Source organism: Phaseolus vulgaris, chromosome 5 (genome assembly GCF_000499845.2).
Source record: "Phaseolus vulgaris cultivar G19833 chromosome 5, P. vulgaris v2.0, whole genome shotgun sequence".
Taxonomy (NCBI): domain Eukaryota; kingdom Viridiplantae; phylum Streptophyta; class Magnoliopsida; order Fabales; family Fabaceae; genus Phaseolus; species Phaseolus vulgaris.
Window position 1 is genome coordinate 18673158 of NC_023755.2, and position 22287 is coordinate 18695444.

At 33.0% G+C, this 22287-nt stretch overlaps 1 protein-coding gene across 1 annotated transcript in view; it reads right to left on the reverse strand.

Annotated features, from left to right (window-relative positions):
* Positions 1 to 20531, reverse strand: part of LOC137835244 (probable leucine-rich repeat receptor-like serine/threonine-protein kinase At3g14840) — a 37821-nt gene extending 17290 nt beyond the window's left edge. Inside the window, exons 1-12 of the mRNA XM_068643652.1 lie at positions 20276 to 20531; positions 19548 to 19716; positions 13051 to 13122; positions 12880 to 12948; positions 12298 to 12369; positions 12132 to 12203; positions 11844 to 11915; positions 11664 to 11735; positions 11514 to 11585; positions 11366 to 11437; positions 11140 to 11211; positions 10898 to 10969 (exon numbers count right to left, since the gene is read on the reverse strand). Coding sequence (XP_068499753.1) covers positions 10898 to 10969; positions 11140 to 11211; positions 11366 to 11437; positions 11514 to 11585; positions 11664 to 11735; positions 11844 to 11915; positions 12132 to 12203; positions 12298 to 12369; positions 12880 to 12948; positions 13051 to 13122; positions 19548 to 19716; positions 20276 to 20366 — 977 coding nt within the window. The 5' untranslated portion in view covers positions 20367 to 20531. The remainder of the gene's footprint in view (positions 1 to 10897; positions 10970 to 11139; positions 11212 to 11365; positions 11438 to 11513; positions 11586 to 11663; positions 11736 to 11843; positions 11916 to 12131; positions 12204 to 12297; positions 12370 to 12879; positions 12949 to 13050; positions 13123 to 19547; positions 19717 to 20275) is intronic.
* Positions 20532 to 22287: the final 1756 nt, after the last annotated feature.

Here is a 22287-nt window from a genome sequence, read left to right on the forward strand (position 1 = left end):
CAAAGAGTGTGAGATAGGATTTCTGCTTGTATTGATTTCAAATTTACTTCTGTAACAAGTGTAATCCTTGTATCTGTTGAACAAGTTTCTTCTGTGTGTTTCCTGAGAAGTGCTGTGTGTTTTTGAGGGGATCAAGATCAGCAATCTTAGTGTTGGTGTGTTGGCCAAGAGAAGTGTGTGTCTTGAGGGGATCAAGGTCACTTTCTTGGTTGTGTTGTAAATGATCTAGGTTTGATTGCTTAGTGGAATTCCTCAGTGGTTTCTAAGAAGACTGGATGTAGCTTTTGATATTTGTATATTGGTATAAACAACCGATTGTTTCTGCGAAATAACCGATTGTTTTTCTGGTGCTGTGCTTTTAGCTTTGTGTTTTGGCAAACTGGATTCCTTATCAACTGTTTTTTGAGATAATTTCATTCTTGACTTAAAAGATTTTGAAATCCCTCTTTAAACCATTCACCCCCCCCCCCCCTCTCTAGTTTAAAGTCATCCTTTCTAACAATTGGCATCAAGAGCTTGGTTCTTGAAAGTTATTCAAGTTATTTGGAGAAGATGCTTCAATCAACAGACCACCTCTGTTTTGTGGTTTGAACTACTAATTTTGGAAAGTGAGAATGAAAATCTTTATGGAATCACTTGATAAAGGAATTTGGGATGCAATTGAAAATGGTCCTTTTGTCCCAAAGTTTGAAAAAGATGGATCTTTCATTGAAAAGCCTTGGTCTCAATAGACTGATTCAGAAAGCAAGAAGGCCAAATTCGATTACATTGCCAAAAATATAATAACCTCTGCTTTAAATTCTGATGAGTTTTTCAGGGTCTCTCAATGCAAATCATCAAAAGAAAAGTGGGACACCTTGGAAGTAACTCATGAAGGTACAAATGAGGTAAAGAGAGCTAGGAAGCATACTCTAATCCAAGAGTATGAGATGTTCAGAATGCTCAAAGGTGAAACAATTGTTGAGGTGCAGAAAAGATTCACGCACATCATCAATCATCTCATGAGCCTTGACAAGACCTTTGAAAAGGAAGAACTAAACATCAAGATCTTGAAATGTCTTGATAGAGCATGGCAACCCAAGGTAACTGCTATTTCTGAATCTAAAGATCTAACATCCTTGAGTATGGCTTCTTTTTTTGGCAAGCTTAGGGAACATGAGTTAGAGATGAATCGACTCAATGTTCAAGAAAGCGAAGACAAGCACGTAAGGAGCATAGTCTTAAAAGCTTCCAAGCACAAAGGCAAACAAGAATCCAGTGATGATAGTGATGAGGAAAATCTTAGCTTGCTGTCAAGAAAGTTTAGCAAATTCTTGAAGAGGAACCACAACAAGGACAACAACAAAGATAGGTATGGAAACAAGAAATCAAATTATTTTAATTCAAATAACTATACCTGTTTTGGCTGTGGTGAGCAAGGTCACATAAAGGCAAATTGCCCAAACAAAAGCAAGGAGAAGAAGTCTAGCCACAAAGACAAGAAAGGGAAAACAAAGAGAGCATACATAGCTTGGGATGAAAATGAGGTGTCATCATCAAGTTCTTCATCAAGTGAAGATGAGAAAGCAAACATTTGTTTGATTGCAGAAGATGATGATGAATCATGTAGCTCAAGTGAGGTAAGTTCTTGTGCTTCTTTAAATGAACAAAATTATAGTGAATTGCTTGAAGCTTTTTCAAGAAACTCATGATGAAGCTAATCGATTGGTTCTTTCAAACAACCGATTGAAAGAACTTAACAGCTGACTGGAAAAGAGAGTGAAATCACTTGAAGATGAGATTGAAAAATCAAAAAATGATTTCAAAAACCTGGAAAATCATTTTAAAAAAAATCTCTTGCAAGTGTGACACTCTCATTTGCAAAAATTGTGAAAATCTTGAGAAAAATGTTCATTAACTTGTTGACACTGTGGACAAGCTTTCAAAAGGGAAATCTAACTTTGAGAATGTCTTGGCATCTCAAAGTTGTGTTTTTGGAAAGGCTGGTTTAGGTTTCAATCCACAGAACCAACAAGATAAGTTTTCAAATTTTTTTTAAGAAAGCCAGTAAAACAACCGATTGTTAAATCGAAACAACCGGTTGTTACATGCTTTTATTGCATGAAGAATGGCCATTCGGTTAGATTCTGCAAAATAAGAAAGTTTTCTGTTCCTAGAGGCTACATGAAATGGATTCCTAAAGGATGTGAGGTTCCAAATGAGAAAAAGAAACCTATTGGACCCACATTTGTGAAGGGACCAAATCTTGTTGCTTGAACTCATGCTTGTGCAAGAAATCTAAAGAAGTATGAAGGACTGAGTCATCTGATCAAGTTCTTGGAAGAAAAAGACCAACATTGAAGCTGAATCAATGTTCTGCATCTGTCCAAAGGCCCTCAACAGTTAAAAGAGGCTTCTGGGTCACAAAGCACATGGCTCATTAAAAGAACAACATAAAGGATAAGACCTTCCTTTTCCCTGTTCTTAATTTCTGTTTTAAAGTTCTTTTTCATGTTTAAATATCTTCTTTAAAATGCTTAACTTCATCTGCTTTGAACTCTTTCTGCTCATGGTTAAAATTCAAAATCAGTTTTAACTGCTGCAGAAAAACAAACGTTTGTTTCTTCGAAACAACCGATTGTTTTGAGCCTGACAGCATTGTGAAGAAATCAATTTAATTTCTATTTTGAATTTCTATCTGTTGCAGATCAATTTAAAGAGAGAATCCTTGGTCAATGAACCTGTGTTGAAAGTTGATCATGTTCAGAGAGAAGTTACAAACAGTCATAAAGGAATATATTCCAAAATCTTGGAAATTCAAGAGCCTTAATGACTAGTCAAAGATCACATGTGAAGACCATGTGATTTTCAGCTTTTTCTGACGTTTTCTGTGCAGGGCAGGGTCAAGTCCTCTCTCTCTGAAAATCTGGTACCCACTCATGTCATTGAATGCTTTTTAATTCTATTACTGCTATAAAATCTATTGCAGCTGATCTCTTCCACAAGAACAACCAATTGCAACATCTCTTGCAACATCTCTTGCAAAATCTGTGAGTGAGCTTTTCTCTGTTTTCTTTTCTACCATCATGGACTCAACTCCTCCCACCTCAAAGAGAGTCAAAACCAGAGTTGTAAGGTCTGGAGGAAGGCTAGAAGGATGGTTTTCTAGAGACAATGATCTAATTGAGAGATATAGGTTTGAAACAAGCACCAAAGTGATAAACAACCCCAAGGTTGTGTGCTTTGATTGGCTGAAAAGCCAAAAGCTGGATAATGTAAGGAGGCTGCTCAAAGATCAATCTCTTAGAAAGTTCCTGGAGATGAAGGGAAACATCTACCCAGATTTAATAAGGGTTTTCTACACAAATCTCAAGTTTGAGGGAAACAACCTAGTTTCTCATGTAAAAGGTGTAGATATGGAGATAACCCATGAAGTGTGGGCTGTTGTTGTTGGTCTAAAGTACTCAGGCCTCAGGATTAACAAGGGAAACCTTGGAGTAGTGGAGGATTTCAACAAAATCCAATACTACAAGAGTTGCTTGAAGAACCAACATGCACAAGTTAGGTCTTGCTCGGTTGGTGGCTTAAGGTTTGATGAAAGGTTGTTAGCCCTCATTGTGACTTGGATTCTAACTCCAAGGGGGAGCAATCATTCCGTTCTTACTAAGGAGGATTTGGTGTACATCTTCTGCATTATGAAGAAGATCAAAATTAATTGGATCAACATCATCAAAGAGCACATGCAAAAGGCAATGAGGTTAAGTGACTATCACTATCCACATGCTGTTTTGGTATCTAAATTTCTACTCTATTTTGAAGTGAACCTAGAGGATGAAACATTTGAGTTGGTCAAGTCAACTCAAGAGTTGAACAATGGATCACTCAACAAAAATGGGTTTTACCAAAGTAGGTGGAAAATGGATTAGCAAAGATGGTGACTTTGGTGCCTCATCTAGTGTTGTTGCTGATCATGAACAAGATGAACATGCTACAGATATGGATTTTCAACATGAAGATCTACCTGAAGCACATTAAGATGTTGGACCTACTGTTGGTGCTGGAAATCTAGAAGAAAGAAAACAATCCATGTCTTCTTTTGAAGAACTCATGATGAATAGGCTTGATAGCTTTGCGGAGAATCAAAGAAATCTCCATGATCTGTGTACAAGCAATTTCCAGAGGATTGATAACAGGTTTGACAGCATGGATGCATGCTTCATCACTCTAGATGAACAGATCGAGGCAGTACAGAACCAAATCTTTGATCTTCAATATGTTGATGATGATGAATGAAGAAAAACAACCGGTTGATGTATCGAAACAACCGATTATTTTTTTGGTGATTGTATCAGTTTTCTTTTTGCTGCTTTTGCTGTTTAATTCTGATGTATTCAAAACAATTATCTTGTTTTATCTCTTCTCTTTGTCTATTTGTGAAGACAAATAAGGGGAGACATATGTTGTGTTTGATTTCAGTTTTTATTTTCTGCAAAACAGTTTGGATGAGTGAAACCTTATAGGTTTTTGCTCCAATATTTGTTTGTTGATTACTTTGATATTATGCTCTGAATTCCTATACTTGTTTTTGTGCTAATCAAATATCAGAAGTTCTATGCTTTGCTTAAAACTGTGCTTTGCAGGAACTGCTTCAGATTCAATCAGGTACAACACAAGCATCAGGGATTTGTCTTCATCAAATAGGGGGAGATTGTTGAACCAAGTGGTGTTCAAGCTTTGAAGAATCCAAACCCTTTGAAGGATGTTGAAGGCTTGGTTGTGCTTGTTGTTGCTAAGCTGTCTTAGATAGGATATGGGGTAGATTGTTTATGTAATCCACTCTTGATTGTTTTGTCGAAAAGCTGGGGTAGATTGGCTATGTGTTGTCAAAAGCATAGGCATTCTCAATCTTTTTAAAAGAAAAGTGTTTTTCAAACTAAGTGAAAAACAACCGATTGTTTTGTCGAAACAATCGATTGTTTTATACTTAGGTGTTTTGAGAAAAGATTGAAAACTTTTTTTCAAATGGTTGAGCTGTTAAAACCAAAACAACTGATTGATTCGAAGAAACAACCGTTAGATTCGAAGAAACAACCGATTGTTTGTTTAGGTACCATAACAGAAAAATGGTTTTTGTTTTGACTGAGCTTTATATGATTCTAACTGATTACGCTCCACAGTCTTTAATGCTTTGACCAATCTTTAAAGGCAATTAATAGTTTGTTAAGATTTGATAACAAACAACAATCTTTGATATAAAACTGTAATCAAAATTTGGGTTTTAACAACAAGATTATGATTTTCAAAGAGTTGAGATTGCTTAGAGATTGAGATTGATCAAAGAGTGTGAGATAGGATTTTTGCTTGTATTGATTACAGATTTACTTCTGTAACAAGTGTAATCCTTGTATCTATTGAACAAGTTTCTTCTGTGTGTTTCCTGAGAAGTGTTGTGTGTTCTTGAGGGGATCAAGATCAGCATTCTTAGTGTTGGTGTATTGGCCAAGAGAAGTGTGTGTCTTGAGGGGATCAATGTCACTTTCTTGGTTGTGTTGTAAGTGATCTAGGTTTGATTGCTTAGTGGAATTCCTCAATGGTTTCTGAGAAGACTGGATGTAGCTCTGGGTTTAGAGTGAACCAATATAAATCTCTATGTGCATTCTTTCTCTCCCTTAACTCTTTAAATTCAGTTTTGATATTTGTATACTGGTATAAACAACCGATTGTTTCTGCGAAACAACCAATTGTTTTTCTGGTGTTGTGCTTTTAGCTTTGTGTTTTGGCAAGAGATAATTTCATTCTTGACTTAAAAGTTTTTGAAATCCCTCTTTAAACCATTCCCCCCCCCCCCCTCTAGTTTAAAACCATCCTTTCTAACACAAAATACCTTAGATGTTGGATTGGCATTTGAGCAAGATGAATCACTTGGTCAATGCATAGTTGGATATTGTGATTCTGATTATGCAGGTGATTTGGATAAGCGACGGTCTACAACTGGCTATTTGTTCACTTTAGCAAAAGCGCTAGTTAGTTGGAAGTCTACCTTGCAGTCTACAGTGGCTTTGTCTACGACAGAGGTAGAGTATATGGCGATTACAGAGGCTGTGAAGGAAGCAATTTGGCTCCATGGGTTGCTTAAAGACTTGGGAGTTGGTCAGAAACAACTTGAGTTATATTCTGACAGTCAAATTGCTATTCATTTAGCAAAGAATCAAGTCTTTCATGCACGGACGAAGCACATTGATGTTCGCTATCACTTTGTTTGTGAGATTCTCGAAGAAGAGGAGATTGTTCTCTAGAAGATTCACACTACGGAGAATCCTGCAGATATGCTCACCAAGGTGGTTACAAGGGCCAAGTTTGAACATTGTTTAGACTTGGTTAATATCTTGCACATTTGAAGTTGGCGCCCGGAGGCGCAAATTTGAAGCACTGCAAAGTTTGTTTTTGTTATGTTTTGAGAAGATTTGTATTAGGTGGGACTTGAAATTAAGCCAATGTGGAGATTTGTTGATTTTGGCTTAATCCCAAGTCCCACATCGGTGGGTTCATTGTTTGGGAAGGAGGTTTGAGGGTTATAAAATAACATCTCCTCCTTCACTGTTAAATATCCCAATTTGTAATATCTTCTCCCATAATAATAAAAGTGGGTTGGTTCAGTTGTGCTCGGAAATTAGGCTAAATTGGCCGAACTCCGTTAACAATTTTCTGGTGTATTTTTTCCTCTTTATCTTTTTTATTATTCCGCTCTGTTTATTTAATATTATTTGTCGGGTAGCTCTGTTAGTGTTCTGTTTTAGTGAGAAAATTACCCGTTTTTCCCAACAGAGATATCACATTGGTGCACATATGGAGATATAATGAGGTTCGGTTATGTAGATATTACAGTGGTGCACATATGGAATAGCCATAAATCTGATGCAGGAACTTATGACCATTTATGCTGAATGGGTGAGAGAAGGGGATCGTGCTATGGGAAATATAAAGAAGGAGAAATAACAAGTAGTTAGAATGTTACAATATTAAATCATCACATAATTTTCAGGCTTCTCTTGCTACACTTTTTGGGCCTGTTAACGGCCATGTGGTAATAGTGGGGTTTGATAGGTCCCTTCTATATGAGGTGGAGGACTCTTTTTTTATATGCTCAGAGGTAGTTGCCTCTAACATTCTTTTTGGTATATAGACTAGAACATTTTTAATTGTCTCAATTACTGATTTATTATATTTTTTATTGATAAAAAATTAAAATAGTCACGAGTTTAACGTTTCTTTTAATATATCTCATATCATTACTAAGAATAAAGTTTGTTCTTTTTTTATCTTGTCCACAAATTTAACTCCATTCAAAGTTTAAAATCTTCCTAAAATTCTTTAAAATTAATGTCCACTATAAAAAATTCCTAAAATTATACAATTTTTTTAAAAAAAAACTAATACTACAAAAAAAATTAATTAAATAAAAATTAATTTTAAATAAAAAATAATTAGTCACTATATTAACTAAATTATATGTTATTTTATAAATTAAAAAAGTTATTTGTATCTAAATCAGTTTTTATTATTAATAAAAAATTAAAATAATTTTAAATTAATATCTAATTAACTAACAAGATTTTAACTACTAACAGTAGAATTTAATTTAATTAGTAGTTAAAACCTTAGGGAGGGTGAAGGTGAAGGGTGGTTTTATAGAGAAATTGGATGGAAACTAGGATGTGGAGATAAAATTAGGTTCTCGGAGGATGTGTGGATTGGTAACTGTAATCTCAAAACTTTGTTCCCCAGATTATACTCGTTGTCTTTAAACCAGGGGCACAAGGTGGGAGAGGTAGGTGTGTGGGAAGAGTCGGGTTGGTGCTGGCGGTTAAGGTGGAGACGGGAAAGATTTGTGTGGGAATCCGTGCTAGTACAAGAACTTGAAGTGCTCATAACAACGACAACCATTCTTAAAGAAGAGAAGGACGTCCAGGTATGGGGGAACGAGGAGAAAGGGTGCTTCTCAGTCAATAATGCTTACGTGTGTCTATCAAAACAAGGAAGAGGGCCTCAACATGATGTCTTTAAGTCGTTGTGGGAAGCTAAGGCGTTCCCAAGTGCGGTGACTGTAGCGTGGAGAATTATGATGGATAGACTTCCTACTAGAATATGTTTGAGAAGGAGAGGGGTGTTGATGGAAACAACCTTATGTGCTCTTTGCCAGACGAAGGATGAATCGTGTCAACATCTATTTTTGGATTGTAAATATGCTAATCAAGTGTGGTCCATGTGCTTCAAGTGGATTGGAATGTTGTTTGTTCAACACAATGATATAATGACGCACTTCGAGAGCTTTAACCTATTTCAGGTTAGTCATAATCAAAACCTGGTTTGGAAAGGGGTTTGGGCAGCGGTAGTCAGGTGTATTTGGGATCAGAGGAACTTGGTAGTGTTCAAACAAGGCATTGTAGATGCAGAAGAAATTTTTCAGCAAGCACAAATTAAATCTTGGCAATGGCTGAAACATAAGACAAGTTCCTTTAACTACTCCTTAGTGGATTGGGTCCTGAATCCAATGTGCTGCATAAAAAGCTACAAATAACCAGATCTTGGTGACATGCTCAGTGGAGGGAAGGAGGAGACGTTGCTAGCGTGGGAATAAGGCATTGCCAGTGAGCTGGTTGCAGGGTTTAGAGGTTGCTGACTAAAGCTGGCTACAGTGGGCGAACCTGAGCAAAGGAGTACCTCAGGGTTCTCCTTGGAAGGGTGAGGTCAATTGTTGGTGTAAGTAGCGGAAGGCAAGGGTTCTGGCTCTGGTGCATCTGAAGGATTGTTATGTGGAAGGATGATACTACAGTCGGTGATCGTCGAAGGTATGCAAGTCAACATGATCGTCGGTCGGTGAAGTGGTGCTTTACATAGGTTACCTTGATTGCCGATCGGTGAAGCGGCATGACCCATTTGTATGTAGTCGGTGATCGCCGATTGTGCAAAGCTCAACATGATCGCCGGTAATTGAAACGGCGATTTCAACATGATCGCCGGTTGATGAAGTGGCGCTCTCCACTTCTGTGCAGACGGCGATCGTAGATGGCAGCGCTCAACATGATCGCCGGTTATTAAAAACGGCGATGGCCAATATGATCACCGATCGAGGAAGCGGCGTTCCTCATATGTGAGTAGTCGGTAGTCGCCGTAGCTCCTTGAAACGGCGTGCTCCATATGATCGCCGGTAATTGAAACGGTGATTTCAACATGATCGCCGGTTATAAAAAACCCTAAACCCTAAACCCTAAACGGCGTGCTCCATATGATCGCCGGTCGGTGGTCGTCGAAGTTATGCAAAGATAATCGCTGGTCGAGGAAGTGGTGTGCTCCTTATGGACGTAGTCGGTGGTCGCCGAAGGCAATGTGAATGGGTAAAGTGGCGAGGTGAATGTAGAGGGCATCGGTTGTGGGCGTCTCGAGCTGTGTCTTATTCAAAGCACAAGAAGTTAAGCAGGGTCCCCTATCCGTATCCACTGTTCCTGGATGAGCAGCTGTGTGGTTGGTGTGCGGTAGTTACAGGGGACTGTTGAGTATAGAGCCTGCGGTGGAGAACGGGTGTTACTCAACACCGTTAACTTAGCGTATCTTTTCTGGCGTGGAGGGAGCTGGTGGTTTTATAGAGTGTTGATATGGTGTGCTGTGGAGGTTTTCGTGGTCTTCTATAAAGGGTTAAGTTTGGTTATGTCTTAGGTGGTGAGTGAGGGTCTTTGTGGTGTTTTTGTCTATTGGGGTAAATGGGTAAACCATAATATTGAAGTTGGCTCTTTTATGTCTAGCAGAATCGGTTTAGCTTATGCGTACAGTCTAGAGTTTAAGGTCTGATGTATACGGGTTGGGACACCCCTAAAGTGTCTCTTTTAATTTTTATTAATTCGTTGCTGATAAAAAAAAAACCTTATAACTAATTACATACCAATTTAAAAATTATTTTATAATTTATTTTTAATAATAAAAATTATTTTAGATATCAATAATTACTTAGTTAATAAAATAATATTTAATTTAAATAATTAATTATTTTTTATTTTTAAAATTAAATTTTATTTAATATTTTTTCTTTAATATGAGTTTGACCTCGATCTCTCGTGTTTTTGTTTAGATTTTCTTTTCTGTGTATGACATGGTGGAGATTATTATTATTGGTGGGTGTTAAGGTAACTATTAGTGACTCTTAATCTGCCAATGTTTATATGTTAATAATGAAAAATGATGTTCTCTTTTGTAATAAAAAAAAAATTTATTCGAGTAAAAATGAAATTTTTCATAATATTTTGTTGAAGTAAACAAAATTTATTACTGCTACTGTTTTTTTCAAAGTGTACACTGATTACATTTCTTTTAGTGCACCACCTGTACAAGGAATTGGAGTAGATATATTTTGATGCTTCATGTTATTTTTCTGGTGTGTATGCACAACATCCACAATAACTGTATTTATCTTTTTTAAACCGGTTAATTTTTTTTTTGTCTTATTTTTTGTAAATATATATGTATCTTAAAAACAATGCATTTTAAATTTACAAAGTTCTTACCAATAACCTTATCTTGGTCAACTTAAATTAAACTATTTTTTATTTTATTTTGGAAGTGTATTGGTATCCTAATTTAGACCTAAAGTTCAAACATGGTTTACTCAAGTAACAAAGATATAAAGATTTAGCTGATTGATTCAAACTGTCAATTACCATTTTTATTGTCAAAATCCTATATTCATTATACTAATTAGAATTATTCACGACTTCTATAGGTAATATCCTAGGAAACCAATTGGGCTATAAATCTCCACTAAACTAAAGGAATAGATAATTTTTAGTGATACTATTATGAAAAATGAAAAAAAAATGAAATTATGGTGAAATAACAAAATCAACATGAAATATAAAATGTTGCTTACAGTAAATTTATATCGTTTAGGCCACCCAAAGTTTTTGGAATCGGTCCAGTTAATTTGTTAAAGCTAAGATCTCTGAAAAAGGGATAATAATAGTGTTAGAAAAAACATTATGGAAATGTTTAGTGCCTACAATGCAATAGAAACAACACAATAAACAAGTATAGAAGTAGAAATTCATAAATAATGCTAAAAATGTTTGAACGTTAACAAATGTAATAGAAAAGAAATTAAACATCACTTACAATGATCGTAAGCTAGTCACATTTCCAAGGTATTCGGGAACCATTCCTATAAGATTGCAACTCCTCAGTATTCTAGGAAACCATTTAACAATATGTAAATATGTAACCGTATATATAAAGGAAATAAAATCATTTATTCATTATTTTTTATTATAAGAGCATTTCATTTTTGAGACATTGTAACACAATGAAATTAGAATTTATAATAGTATCCTAGTATACTCACAATGTTTGCAAAATTGTTAAGTTTTTAAGTTGGGGAAATTGAGAATCTGGTCCTTTCAAGTCACTAATTCTCCTGCATCACATCTTAAACATGGTGAGGATATAGAAGAGTAAAATAAATTTTGAAACCTTGGTTACAACATACTTACAAATCAGTGAGGTTGTTCAAAAATGAAATTCCATAAGGAATTGGCCCACTAAAACCACTCCCTTGCATCACCCTGTTATAGTTAACAACAATTGCTCTAATAAACTAGTAAATAAATAGATTTAAACTACACAAGAAGAAAGGTTCATACAGCCTCTCTAGACTTGTCCATCTTTGAATAAAATCAGGTAAAGTTCCAGAGAATTGATTGTCACCAAGTCGACTGCATAATAATAGTGTATACATGAAAGAAATGTTCATTTTACAGTGAAACAAAATACAGTTAATGCAATTGAGAATGATAAAAATATAATAAAAGAATGACACTTACATTTGCTTTAGTGTAGTGAGTCTAGCAAATGTTGTAGGTAAATTTCCAATAAAATAGTTGGATGTAAGATGCCTATATAGGTAAAATTGAACTTTAGAACATAAGGCACAAAAAGTACAATTCATTTTCAAATCCTTTTAATAAAATAAAAGATATTAAGTGAACTTGGACACATTGAAGAAGACAAATCAAAGACATGTGAACAAAATTTTATCAATGAACACGAGTATTATTTAATTTTTCAGTGGTAAAAATTAATGAAGCAAGCAAAATCAACAAATGGCTTACAATCTTTCAAGTTGATGGAGATTTCCAAGCTCTGGAGGAAGCTCTCCAGATAATTGATTGAACTCCAGGACTCTATGCATTTCAAGTTTAAGACAATATTAGTTGCTAGATACTTTCATAAAATTGAAAAGGAAAATTTATTGTATGTGGATGACCACAAACTTACAAACTTTTCAGTGTGATGATGTTTCCTAATTCTTTTGGTATTGGACCTGCTACCCGATTTCCAAGAATGGATCTATCATAATTAAGAAACATGCATAACTAGTTAAGTTAAATGTTTAAGAAATTGATTAGTATAACATTCGTAAAAAAATATAAAAAATTAAATGTTTTAATTCTTCTTATGAATAAATGTTCTCTTTCAACCAAAAAAAATCTTCTCCATTTTTAAAAATGTGCTTTTGTAGATAGGAGTAAAACTATGCTAGGTCAAACTAGGTTTTACTATGCTTGAACTCATCCTTGTTGGTTAAAAATGTTGGAACTAAGTTGGGTTTTTTTAGAGTCCAAATTATTGTAGTTATTAGTAATTTTTAATTAGTATATAATTAGCTACCAAAGTTTTAGTTACTCAAAATTTTTTATGATATTTCTCTCACACTTAAAAATAAGCATAAAAGAAAGTCATCTTCCAATTATTTATACTTATAATTATCTTGGGAGAGAATTTAAAAAAAAAACATTTCACCATTTTTCATATAGAAACAACTAACAGTAGAAAAATTAAAAGGAAATGAGAGAGTACATGTTGACAAGCTTCATGAAGCCCCATTGTGCAGGAATTGTACCATTAAGATAGTTTCGAGAGAGGTCACTGTGCCACATTTGAAGTGAAAGAATGAAAGTATTGTGGCAAAGTAAAGTATTATTATGGCAAAGAGATGCATCTTTAGAATTTAGGTTTAGAATTACATACATTTCTTGGAGGTATGGCAATCTCACTAATTCACTTGGAAGTGTACCCGAAAGATTTTGCGACTTCAGAACACTGCAAGATAATCATCATATATTCATCCTAAAACGATAAGTAAAATAATATATATATATATATATAAATATAAATTGGCTTAATTATAATTTTGATTCTTTAATTATAGATGGTTTTTAGTTTGTTTTATAGTTAATTATGTCAACTAAATCCCAGAAATATTATAAATGTATGGTTTTAATTTTTTTTATCAAAAAATAATTGATTTAATAAATAAATACTTGGAGTATTTTAATCCGTGTGTATATATATTTTAATTTCTATATTATATAAAATTTGTAATCTTGGTCCTTTTTTTTTGCAATTTTAGTCCTCTTTATTTTTAACTGTTTGTAATTTTATAAAAATTTTTTTTCATATAAATTTAATAATTTAATTTTTAATTATTTATAATTTATTTTATTTTTAATTATTCATTATTGTTTTCTTTGGACGTTAAATGGTGAGATTATAAATGTTACTATCAAATAGAATTTGATTCTCGTTTAATATATTTTAAAAAATGAGAATTTAATAAAGTTATATAGAATTAAAAATTGAAAAAAAAATTAAAAAATTAAAGCCTAATATTACCAGGAATTTGTTTCATTTATGTGAATTTATCCTTAAAGTTTTACGTCACTATTCTAGATTGGGCTTAAGCCACAAAGTCTCAGAAGTTAATGGCCCTTACCCATATTTTTATATAAAATGACAAAAATGCTCTTAGATAAAAAGTGGTGGAGAAAAAGGTAGATTTTGGAATCCCTTTTCTAAATTTGAATTTTTTGGAACACTTTAATGGGTTATGGAATCCTATTTTGGAATAAGTTATCAGATTTTGTTTTTTGAAATTTTGAAACTATTTTTTGCATTCTATATTCTAAAATGAGATTTTGATTTTCAAATTTTACTCTAGATTTTTATTTTCAGTATGAAGGATATTTTTGGAATTTTAAAAGTATATAGGATGCAAGTTTCCAATTTAAAAGTATTTCCATGCTAGTTTTTTAACAAGATTTTTACTCGTAAAAAATATATATCCAAAATCTTCATAGGCAACACCCTCATCTTATTTATTCATTAACTTCACCTATCAAAAGAAGACTACGTACTTAAACTAATCTAACTTATCAAGAATCTAGTTTCCATTCACAATTACATTAAAACCAAAAAGAAAAAACAAAATAAAGGAGAAGAAACACTCGTTTTCAACAGAATACCAAAAATAACCAAACTTTCTCTTCCTTTTCTAAAGTATTTAAATTTGAAAATTTACGATTTTAAATAATAAAATATGAGATATTTTAGTGTAAATTTTAGTTAATTAAGGTTTTAGAAATACATATAAAAAATATTTTCATAAAATCAAATCAAATCAAAATTAAAATTAATTTTTATTATTGTTAATATTATTATTTAATAAATTTATTTTAATTATTATTAAGTATGTAATTTATATTTATTTTTATTATTATTATTTTAGTTACTATTATTATTTATAATTTTATTACTTTTTTTATATATTATTCCTATTTTAAATTTTAAATATATTATTATTATTTCATAGTTTTTACATTTATATTACTAATTTATTTTCTTTTACTATTACTATATAAATACATTTATACTATCAACAACAACAAAAAAATATAATTGTTCCAATAATGACGAAAAAATAATCATAATCAACTTTTAACTTCAAAAATATTTCCATTAACATTAGTCTTTAAAACAATGTTAAGTTGATGACGTTTTACTTTGATCAAACTACTGACATTTTGAATGACTCAACGATATCCCAACCAAGTTCAATTTGAAAAAAAAGATACATTAATTTGAGATGTGAGAGAATGCAAACATTTTAATTTTTTTTACTTTTTTAGATGAAATTTAAAATTATCAAATTTAAAATAATCAAATTACTTTATAAATTTTAAAGTTATAACATATTTGGAAGACCATTGATAAGGAGGAAAAAGAAATTAGGGCTGGAAGGAGTGCCGTGTTTGAAGTTTTACGTGGCTGGGTTTCTTTTACATGGCTTCTTTGGTTTGTTTCATAATTCTTTTGCTTGCGTGGGTGGCTGGTTCTGTGTGGATTTTGGTGCTTTGTTGAAGGAACCGCTTGAATTGGTGTGCTTGATTGTCTTGAATGTGAGTCTTGCTTACGTGCAACGTGGTTGTCCTGCATCTGAGGTTACGTGGAGCAGTGTCGTATTCACTGTGCGTATAGGACATTTTCAGTCATGATCTTGCACCGTGCTAGAGCGTTGGGCGTGGAGTCTGTTGCAACGTGGAGTGTTTATTTCACGTGGTAATTTCCATGGGTACGAATAGTTAAGGATTTCAAATTTCTGGAGAATTTCTCAAACATCAAGATTCTTCCTCAAATACAAATATCTCTATTGTGATTCAAGCACAAAAAAGACTTTTGCACAAACATTAAATAATGTTTGTACCATTCCTTTCTTGCAATTGCTAGCTCCGTGTCTCAAGGATAAGTTAATTGTTTTTCAAATTCCTGAAGATGTTTATCTTGCGATCTAGAAGAGTGCAAAAATCATTTTTATAGTAAAATTATTCTAGCTAAAGTGATAAACATTTAACTCATTTAGATTTCTGCTAAAAACTTAATATTGCTTGAAATTCATTGGTCCGTGGAGGGCTATTCCCTTTTGAAAAAGGTTTTATGAGTTTGTTTTTTATTCCCTTGAGAGGCTTCTTCTTCTTGCACCCCACATTTTTCTTCCTGCACCCCTACAATTTTAAGTATCCCAAAATTAACTTTGACCTATAATTTGAAAAGGGGCAGCATGTTGGACTTCCATTGTCACTGTTCATCTTCATCATTTAATATCAACTACTGTGGAGGGTCTTTGTAATTGTTTGGAGCAAGGTGGAGGAGTACGCAACGTTGTCGAAGTGTTGTTTGGGTTGTAGAGGTAAGAGTTAAGTTTTTTTTAGGAGCATGGTGGTTATGGAGATTTCGGGGTTATCAGATATCGAGATCCGATAATGTATTCTAGATTCATGAATCTGGAATTGATTAGATTATGTTTTCCGGATAGGGGGTGTTCTAGAAGTTACAATATCATAAATTGTTGTTTTCTAGATTGCTGAATCCGGAAGTCTAAATTGTATTACGGATTGGTGGATCCGGAAGCCTAAATTGCATTGTGGATTTCTGAATCCAAAATTGTGTTTTTTGTGTTATGGATTTATGAATCTGGAATGGTCTTTTTCAATTATGGATTGTTGGATTCAGAATTTTACCGGAAGCATAAATCCGAGATTTTACCGTATTCTGTGTTGCGAAATTCTACCAGATTCTATAATCTAGAATGTGAAAAAGCATAGAAACAAAAATCCATACAAAAAATGGATGTTTAGATCCAAAAACAAAAAAAATTTACTTACCTTTGCCAAGAACACTCTAAATCACCAAGAAGAAATGTGTGAGATTGAAAGAAGAATGGTTTGGAGGTGTTGCTGGTGGAAGATGAAGAAACACGCTGGTGGTAGGGATTCACGTTGCGCAAGAACACCACTCACTGCCTTCTTTAGGGTTTTTTTAGGTTAGGGATATTTTTGGAATTTTAAAAACTAATAAGGGTGATTTAGTCTTTGCGTAAGAGTGTGCGGGTGCAGGAAGAAAAACGTGGTGGTGCAGGAAGAAATTGCCCCCTTAAGAATATGAGGATAGCCCTTTCCAGGGTAGGGGTGGAAAAGCGGGGCGCCCTGCCCCGTTTAGGCCTACAAAATGCGAGTCGGGTTGGCCGTCCCGCATACAAAATGTAGGAGACAACTAGAAACTAATACAGATAAAATTGTTGCCTAAACCAGTGGTTGTTCAATATAAGCCTGTTGTTGATCAGTCGAAGAAAGCTAGCATCTCTAATAGCTAACAGGAAGAAGTTTCTCAAGAAAAGGGAAATGAGGGATAAGATAATCCACTAAGAATGTTCTAAATTCTATGTTGTTGTATCTGTTAAGGATACTATTATAGCTCTTGTTGATGCTGTTGTTCAGAAAGTTAATAAGGATTTATCTGTTGTTGCTAACCCTATGGATGATATTTTTGATGATATGCCCTCGTCAGAGAGTGTTCATGAGTCAAAAGATTTTCTACAAGAAAATGACTCATTTCCTATTGTTGACAAAAGAGTTCCATCTAAAACTGCCTCTAATGATTTGAGCTTGCAAAATTGTTTTGAATCCCTTTCAAGTTTGGAGAATGTAGTGGTAGAGACCAATTGCACTACCCAAGTTGAGTTGGCTTTGGACAACAATGTCATCTCATGGTCTAACAAATGTTTCTCTAGATGTTGCTCTAATGCTTGATGTTGTCACTCAAAAGTCTACTCTTTTGACTAATGTGTCTAATTGAGATGTTGCTTTGGAGTCTAATGCGGTTCTGATACAACCCAAATCCATAAGAAGATGACCATGGATGCCAACTTTGAAGGGTCATCTCAACAAGCAAAAGAAGATTCCATCAATAGGAGGAATGGTCAATGACCAAAACACTTAAAGTTCTTCCTATTAGTCTTCTTAAAAGGAAGGCCTAAGCCCAACAAGCCCAAGCCCAATTTGAGGCCCAAGCCCAACCCAAGAATTCATCCACCATGCCTTAGAGGTTTACTAAAGAGCAAGGGCACAGGCATTAGTAGATGAGCATCAATTGATGTCTCTTTTTGTAATTTCTTTAGAGTAGATTTAAATAGAACATAAAAGGGAGGTGTGGATAGGAGTTTAGGGCTTATGAGAAGGAGAAGCAAAGTCACACTTTCCATGTGAAGTCACACCTTCCATGTGACTTGTTTTGGGCGGCATTTTCAAAGGGATTTCATTTGAATTTCCCACCTATTTTCTTTGGTGAAAATCAAACCTATAACACTATAAATAGGGATGCCTGACTCATGTAAAAACACATTGAAATTGAAGTAAAGTTACTATACTCAAATTGAGTGAGAATTAGTGAGACTTGTTTCTCCTAGCTTAGTCTTATCTTGTGAGTCTTTGGGAGCTCTCAAGTGGCAGCAACCTAACTCATCTTGGAGTCTATTCACCTTCCAAGTGGCGCGAACCTTCTTCCCTTGCTTCAACCACATAAGTTTTCCTATCATTCATCTTCTAATTCCATTTCCATTCCATATCAATTTCTAAACATGTCTTGTTCATTTGTTCTTAGTTTCAATCGGTTGAATTGTGTTGTTTCTTGAATCTAATCAGTTGATTTGTATTGTATGCTGTTTTTCAATCGGTTCAATCAATTCTAATTGTGTTTCTATTCGGTTCATATTAATTGTCTTGTGTTCTTGATTCCGCACCATTAATTGTCATTCATAATCACCTATATACTTGTGTTTTTCCTTTGGTTTTTGGAAATAAACCTTCACACCTACTTAACACTTGTTAAGTTAATGTCCAGTGGGAATTTTCCTTAGACTTCTCACCTTAATTGATTAAGAATTACCAATCCTAATTCTAAAAAGTGTCACCTAATGAATCAACCTAAAATCAACTCACATCAAGTCCTTTCTTCAGGTGCTGCTTTGTTATGAAAAAATGTGAAATTGTTGCTAAATATTTGAATGGCGAGGTTGATATGGGACAACCTCTTAGTGATAATGGAGATGATGTTGTTAAAACTACTAGGAGGTCTGAACGTCCTAGAAAAGTTTTTAAGATGGCAACTAATAAGAAATGAAAGTCTTTGCTTTTCTAGGATCTTCATCTACAGGTGTTGTTTTGGTTCTTTTGTTTGTTTCATATTTTTTGTTTATGGTTCTTTCTTAAAAGGTATTAAATCCTATGTTCTGATTGGTATAGATTTGTAATTCTTTCTTATATATGAATTTTGGTCTAATCCCACATACTTGTATATTCTCTTTTTCTTTTTTTTTTCTTTCTTAATAATATTTTTTCATGTAATGATAAAAACATGAACCTTTATTTAAAAAAGTATCCATATACACATTTATTATAAATTATTTTAAAATTTTTACAAAATGTATTATTCTCTGAAAATTTAAATTTAAATGCAAAGTAAAAACATATTTAAAAATAATTGTTAAAATGAGAGGAGGAAATAAAGTATTAAAAAAGGAATCCAATTTAAAATTTGAAATTCAAATAACCATATAGTAAAGTGAAGTAAGGAGGAATATATAGAATATTTACCTAATATCTTTTTTATTTAAATTATTTAAAAAAAATATTTTTGCATAAAAATAAAAATATGTGTTTATTATTTAGATTTAGGAAATTAAGATTGAGATGTTATTAATTTTGATATTCTATTATATGTATGTACACAAATAAAATAAATCATAAACTACACCATATAATATATATTTTCCATTTTTAAATTATATCTCTTGAATCCCAAAAACTGAAAAACCTATTTTGTTAGACAATGAGATTGTGAGATGAAAGACTTACATGCTCACAACGTGGCAGATAGTAGCATTGGCAAAATGGCAATTGCAGGTGACAGCATTTTCAAATCCCTTCACTTCAACAGACCAATTTCTTTGTCCACTGCATGGATCTACACTGAAATCCCAATCCTTCTTCCCAAGTGTCTCTGCTATCTCTTTCATTACTTTCACTGTATGACAAAACCAAACCCCAAATTAATGTTTATGTCATCTTTTTCAGTTTCAAACTGAATTTTATTCTCACCCAGATAAGAAAAAATAGACTACATTCTCATTCAATCACATACCATTATCTATCTTTATTCATCTTCTATACAAATAAACTTTTACATTAATAGAAAAAGGAAACAAGTATAAAAACACTTAAGCTTATTCCATGAATTAAAATTAAGAAAATAATAAGTTCTGAAAAATAAAACTTTAACAATATATTACTAATTAATCAGTTATATATAAACTTTACATTATATTTAACTCAAGTTTTTTTTCCATTTATATATTTTTTAACTTGTTTACTTTTATTCTAGTTAAAAATTTACATTTATATTTGTTTTCTAACAATAAATTATAGTTTTAACCTTATAGACATAGTTCTTTATAGGGTTCTTTGGACGAATTTTACTATCAGGAGAATATAAAAAAATGGAATATGGCTTCTTCTTTTTTCTTTAGAAGTTTTCTGGAAATTATATTCCTAATATACTTGTATATATAATGAATGATTTGTACCTTCATCTTCAGGTATAGTAGCTCCCCTAGCCAAAGAAGAGATGAAACAAAAGCCAAGAAACCAAAGATGGAAAAGTAGAGGGAAACTCATGTTGATGATGAAGAAGCTCTAGATTTGAAATCTCGCAGAAGAGCAATGAAGAACTAGAGAAAGAAACTTTGAAGATTATATATAAATATTGTTGTTAAAAAGACATATATATTCCCACAGAAAGAGAAGAATGAAGCCAACTTATTTGCAAGTTTATGACTAAACGCATATACAAGTCAATTAGATATTAAATATATGAAAGAGTTGATTTGCCAGCTTGTATCTAAAACAAGAGTGAATAGAAAATGTTGAATACAAGACTTCAAGGTTTTCTTGAAACTCATGCTAAGTAGCTACTTGAGTTAAATATATGAATGTTGATGAAGTATAAAGGATGTTTCACATGTAAACCTCGAAATGTGTGTTAATTTGTGATAATTTTTTCAGCAAGTTGCTAATTTGATACTAGTTACGTTGTTTCTAGTTATAAAAGTCAACTTTGTTGGTAAACGAAGTCAATGAAGTAAGAAAGGAAACAAATGAAATCAAAGAGAGTCTCGGAGAAGGAAAGGTTGATGATAGAATTTATTATTTACTACTACTTATGAAGATGTTTCTCACGAAGCTAGCTTCGTTTTCTATAGGAATATAATATTCATTTTACAGTGTTTATTCATTTTATGTAAGACACAGATTTGAATCAAATCAAGTAGTGTTAAAGTAATTAAGTCCCTCGTATGTAATTGTGATTTTTGTATTAATTAACAAAAAAGTGATGATTTTCTATTTAATTTTGTTTTAGTTCTAGAATAAGAAAATAATTTTTTAGATATATTATATTTGTTGTGGTTCTAGAATAAAAACGACCTCAGCTTAAATTATTAGGTTTACTAGAAATATATCAATTCCTAGCTAAATTGTTATTTGTCTTTCTCAATCATACATTTTTTTTATATGTATTAAAGGACACAGATACCAAAGTTATAGAAAGATTCTAATATTAATTGAGTGTCTTTTCTAATTATCAGTTGTTTCTCTTTATAGAGGAGAATAATTGGGTGTCTTTTCTAATTATCAGTTGTTTCTCTTTATAGAGGTGAATAACTTTTATTTTGTCTTTGTGTGTTATGATTATAGTATTTAATTATTTATTCTTTTCCTCTTTAGTTAAACCTAGAATGAGTGTACTACTTGTATATATTCAGACCATTTGTTTTTATTTCATAACAATAAAAGAGAGATATTCATTCTCATATCGTTTTCATTCCTTTTACTCTTTTGTTAATCTTTTGTTCTCTTTTATTGATCTCTGTTCTATTTTGTAATATGGTATCAGAACTCTGATTAGAGCTCTAGTTGCTACATTTATCTATGGGTGAAGTTGTTAATACCTCACAAGATCTTTGTTCACCTTACCATGTTAGTTCATTAGATAATTCATCCTTGAATAGAGTTTACTATCTCATTACACAACAAGGGAGGCAAGTTTTTGGTGATCAATCCAAGGCAATGATTGCTACTAGCAAAGGAGGTTATAATAACAATGCTATGACCTATGGCATATGGGTGGTGAATATGGAAGAGGAAGCTATGGAGGAGGATATACTTCCAAAATTTGCAGTTATTGTGGAAAGACAGGGCATACCATTGACACATGCTATAAAAAATGTGGTTTTCCACCTCATTTCAAATTTAAAAATCAGAACCATCATCAGAGTCATGCAGCCTTTCACAATACAAATTTTAACAATAATGAACAGAATCATGAAGGTTCAAAGTCAGAAGTGGAGTCTCAACAAATTGGTTTTACTCCTGAGTAGTATCAAACATTGTTAGCTCTTTTACAGCAGGTCAAATCCAGTGACAATGTTTCTAGTCAAGTCTCTGTTATTCCTTCCAACATGACAACACAAACTGGTAATAACTTTATTTCTTCTTTTAGTTCTTGGATTATTGATAATGTGCTACTGATCACATTTGT